Source organism: Carlito syrichta, unplaced genomic scaffold (genome assembly GCF_000164805.1).
Source record: "Carlito syrichta isolate Samal-C Ts95f unplaced genomic scaffold, Tarsius_syrichta-2.0.1 Scaffold307930, whole genome shotgun sequence".
NCBI classification, from domain to species: domain Eukaryota; kingdom Metazoa; phylum Chordata; class Mammalia; order Primates; family Tarsiidae; genus Carlito; species Carlito syrichta.
The window spans coordinates 347,967-352,253 of record NW_007252026.1 but is presented as its reverse complement, the minus strand read 5'-3'; the positions used below and the strand labels follow the sequence as shown (position 1 = coordinate 352,253).

General features: G+C 44.5%; 1 protein-coding gene across 1 annotated transcript in view; it reads left to right on the top strand.

Moving 5' to 3' along the window:
- DEPDC4 (DEP domain containing 4) overlaps positions 1-4,287 on the top strand; it is a 28,864-nt gene that overhangs the window by 802 nt on the left and 23,775 nt on the right. The window contains exons 2-3 of the mRNA XM_021715857.1: positions 188-393; positions 3,184-3,595. Of these exons, the coding sequence (XP_021571532.1) occupies positions 188-393; positions 3,184-3,595 (618 nt within the window). The remainder of the gene's footprint in view (positions 1-187; positions 394-3,183; positions 3,596-4,287) is intronic.

Genomic DNA, 4,287 nt, shown 5'->3' with positions numbered 1-4,287 from the left:
CCGCGCCCGGCCGCGGCCGCCGGCTCACTCGGTAGCCCCGAACGCCCCGCGGCCGCGCAGGCCGGAGCCGGAGAGGGAGAGGGAGAGGGGAGGGGAGGGGAAGGACCGGGACGAGGAGCGAGGGAGGGGGAAGAAGGCGGAGACACCTGCCGGCCGGGAGTGACGTCACTTCCTGCTGGCTCGGAAGGGGCGGGGCCCGGGCCCCCCCGCCCCCGGGAGTCAGGTGGGGGCGGGGCCGCGCGCCGGGGACGGAAGCGGCGGGAGAGCTCATGGCGGTTCTTTTGACTCCGCGGTTTCGCAGACTGGGCAGCCAGAACGAGCTGGCGGGCCCGGGACTGAACGGGCCGGGCTCCGGGGCCCCCAGAGGCGGCTCCTGCCGGAAAAGGAGGACAGGTGGGCCTACAGACCCCAGCCAAGGAGGTGGTGAAGGTGGAGGGGAGTGAGGGGAGCGGTGGTTTGGACTTTGCACCTTCGGGCCCCGCCCCCTCCCTGGCCCCGCCCCCTCCGGCTCTGCGGGCTCCCGTCCTGGGGACCCCGACTCAGCCTTTCCAGGGCTGCTCCGGGGGTCCCGGACAGCAGTGCTTCTCAAGCTTTAATGTGCCTGAGGTTCTTGTTACTTGCAGAGCCCGTTTCCAAAGGAGGGTCTGACGCTGCCTTTTAGGGAATTCACAGGTGACACCCGCGCTGCTGCTCCCCGGGCTGCACTTGAGCCAGGAGGGGTTGACGAACGAGGATGCCAGTTGCCTGAGCTCAACGACTGTTTCTTTCAGCTAGCCTACTTGTAGAACGAGGGCTGGAGAAGATAGATCGCCCGTGGAAAACAGCCGGTCTCTGACCGGGCACGGTGGCTCAGCCTGTCATCCCAGCACTTGGAGAGGCCGAGGCGAGTGGGTTGCCTGAGCCGGCGGGTTCGAGACCCGCCCGGGCAACGCGGCGAGACCATGTCTCTACAGTAAATCAAAAGTGAGCCGGGCGTGGTAGCGAGCGCCTGGGGTTCCGGCTCCTTGGAAGGTTGAGGCGAAAGGGTCGCCGGAGCCCTGCAGGTCGAGGCCGCAGTGGTTGTGAGCATGCCACTGAATTCCAGCCTGGGCGACAGAGTGAGGCTCCAACTCACCAAAAAAGAAAGAAAGAAAATAGCCGATCTCCACTGGTCATAACCTCTCAGCCTCCTCCACCCTGTTGAGCACCCACCCCCCACCCCCCCACAATGGCCTGCCCTTCCTCTGTCTCTGCTCTGTCCGTAGTGTCTGGGGCTAAGGTTTCTAAGGGGACAGGCAGACAACTTCTGTTACAAAGGGAATTTAAGTGTGATGGAGTTTTGCTTTGATCATTTTGTCATTAACATCAGGCTATTAAGCAAAATTGGACATGCTTTTTCCAGTTATCCAGAGTCAAGGGAGAAGAGAGCTTAAATTATTGAATTCTACTCTTCAAAATGTCTAGAAACAACATTCTAGAGGTCCAAGTATTCCTTTATTATCCTTTACAAATGTTAATTAAAATTTTCTTGGGGCAGAGGGCAATGGGGAGTGACTATGGATCTAACTGTGGATTTCTTTTTGGGGTGATAGGATGGTCTGAAATTAGAATATGGTGGTTGCACAACTTTGAAAATGTTTTAAAACATTGAATTGTACACTTTTTTGTTTGTTTTTTAGTCGTAGCCTCACTCTGTCACCCAGATCACCACACCCTCAACCTCCTGGGCTCAGGTGATCCTTCCACCTCAGCCTCCTGAGTAGCTGGAGCTACAGGCACACGTCACCACACTCAACTAATTTTTTGATTTTATTTCTTTTAAAGTCGAGATCTTGCTATGTTGCCTAGGCTGGTCTCAAACTCCTAGGCTCAAAGCAGTCCTCCTGCCTGGGTTTCCCAAAGTGCTGGGATAACGCCTGGCCCAAATTGTATACTTTAAAGGGTGAATTTTTACTGTCTCCGATTAATTTTAAAAATAAATGTATGTATTTATTCATTTAAATATATAAATTTAAATGTATATATTTAAATATATACATAATTTCTATTTACATGTATTATACAAATTCAGAAACATACAGAATAAAAAAATGAACATACTCCATCAACCACCATTACAATCCTACTTCCCAAAGGTTTGAAGTTTATCCTTCCAGATCTTTCTGTTTATTTGCATACACTTGTGTAGACTGGGGATTCATTTTTACCTAAGTAGAATCATAACATGCAAATTGCTCTGCTCAACTCCATGGTATTTTAGTTTTGGGGATTTTTTTTCCTACTTAATGAGATCCTTCCGTGCTATACCATAGCCATACCTCATAGCTCTACTTCATTCTTTCTCATGGCTGCTTACTATTCTATATAAGGCTGTATCATACTTTCTTTAACTATTTTCCAGGTAATGGACGCTTTTATTGTTTTGGGGTTTTCATTATTTTCCAGCAAGCTTTTTTTTTTTCTCTCCAAGGAGTAGGAGTTTTTTTATTTGGAGAATAAGTTCCTTATGTGATAAGGCACATCTTTATCTAACTAAACCCTTTATTCAGGAACAACAGAGGGAGTGCTTTCCAGAGCCCAGTATTTCTACAATGTTTGGTAGTTTTGCTTATAATTTGGATAATTGGGTTATGTTCGACGACATGGCGGTGTGACCCTCGGTTTTATTGTTCGGCAAATTTTTTTAAGCAAGAACATCTGACAGACAAATTGATTCATTTTATTCAGTTACTTGCCTACATCTCTTTGATGAAGGGCTTGCCATTGTTCAAAGAAGCAAAAGGAAGAAAGAAAAAACAAAGAGCTTGGTGAAGCCACATCTCTGTAATAATCAAGACTCATATGTACCATATTTGCATTCCTGAAGTGATCTTCAAGACTAAATATAGCTAATAGTTAATCATGTAATAATAGTAGATAAGTTCACATAATAATATAGTTTGCGTCAGCAAAACTAATTCCTAGGTTTACTGCATTTTTTTGGCACACCAGTATGGTGCAAATATATTTAGTAAATATATTATGATTTTTGATGATTATATATTTAGTAAGTATATTATGGTTTTCAGAAGATGGGAGAGGAAACTTAAAGACATTACCAGCAAATATGCCATCAAAATTTAGCATAAGGTTGTCAAAACTGAAAAACTTACATACTTTTGTGTGGTTTTAATTTGCTAGAAACATGTATTTAATTTTTTTCAGGATGTACTGGTCCTTTTCAAGCTACTCAGCTATGGAATGGTATTATTCACTCCCTTCAGACCCAAGTGGAAATTAAAAAAAGGAGGCATCATTTACGAACATACAAAGACTGTTTTACTGGTTCTGATGCTGTTGATGTAGTATTAAGTCATCTTATGCAAAACATGAGCCTAAGTAACAATAACATCTCTCGTCTTAAAGGAGTCAGTCTTTGCCAAGTTCTAATGGATCATAAAGTATTTGAACCAGTAGGAATTAAGCTATTCAAAAATGAAAAGGAATTGGAATTTGAAGATTCCAACAATACTCTCTACAGGTTTGTAGGCAATAAATTATCTTACGTTTTTTGCAAAAGAAGAAAGGATGCTGAGAATGTGTTCACTGATGAAATAGAACCAGAAGAAATTTTAAGGTTAGTGGCAACCAAGTTACTACATTACATTGTTTTTAGACTCAGAAAAACTATCTTCTCTGAGTTAAACTTGAATGTTATACTTTCGGTTTTTTCTGAAGTCAACAAAAGAAGTAACTGTAAAAATTAATCTACTTCTGCATTTTCTCTAAAGCTGTTGTGGAAGACATCACATAAATTTTCCAGAATTTATACAAGAAAAACTATGTACTCTGAGGAATTAATATGCTTTATAATTCTGAAAAATGACTTAGCCAATGTAATAAAAGCCAAGGTTTTCTGGAAACTTGGAGCAAAAATTTTCTACTCCATCATTGTAGCTGTGTTAATATCAGAATTAGCATACATGCTTTCTCTTTATTTCGAACTCGAATTTGTCCTCTCTTGGTGATATTCTGTTAAATTTATTACATGTATTTATTACTTGTACTTATTGTATTTCTGCCTGAAATTCCTTTTGAAAATAGGGAGTATTAGCCAGGCTCGGTGGCTCAGCCTGTAATCCCGCACCTTTGGGAGGCTGAGGTGAGTGGATTGCCTGAGCCCGCGGGTTCGAGACCCACCTGGACAGCGAGACCTCACCTCTACAATAAGTCAAAAAATCAGCTAGGCATGGTAGCGCATGCCTGTAATTCCAGCTACTTGGAAGACTGAGGCGGAAGGATCGCCGGAGCCCAGCAGGTCGAGGTTGC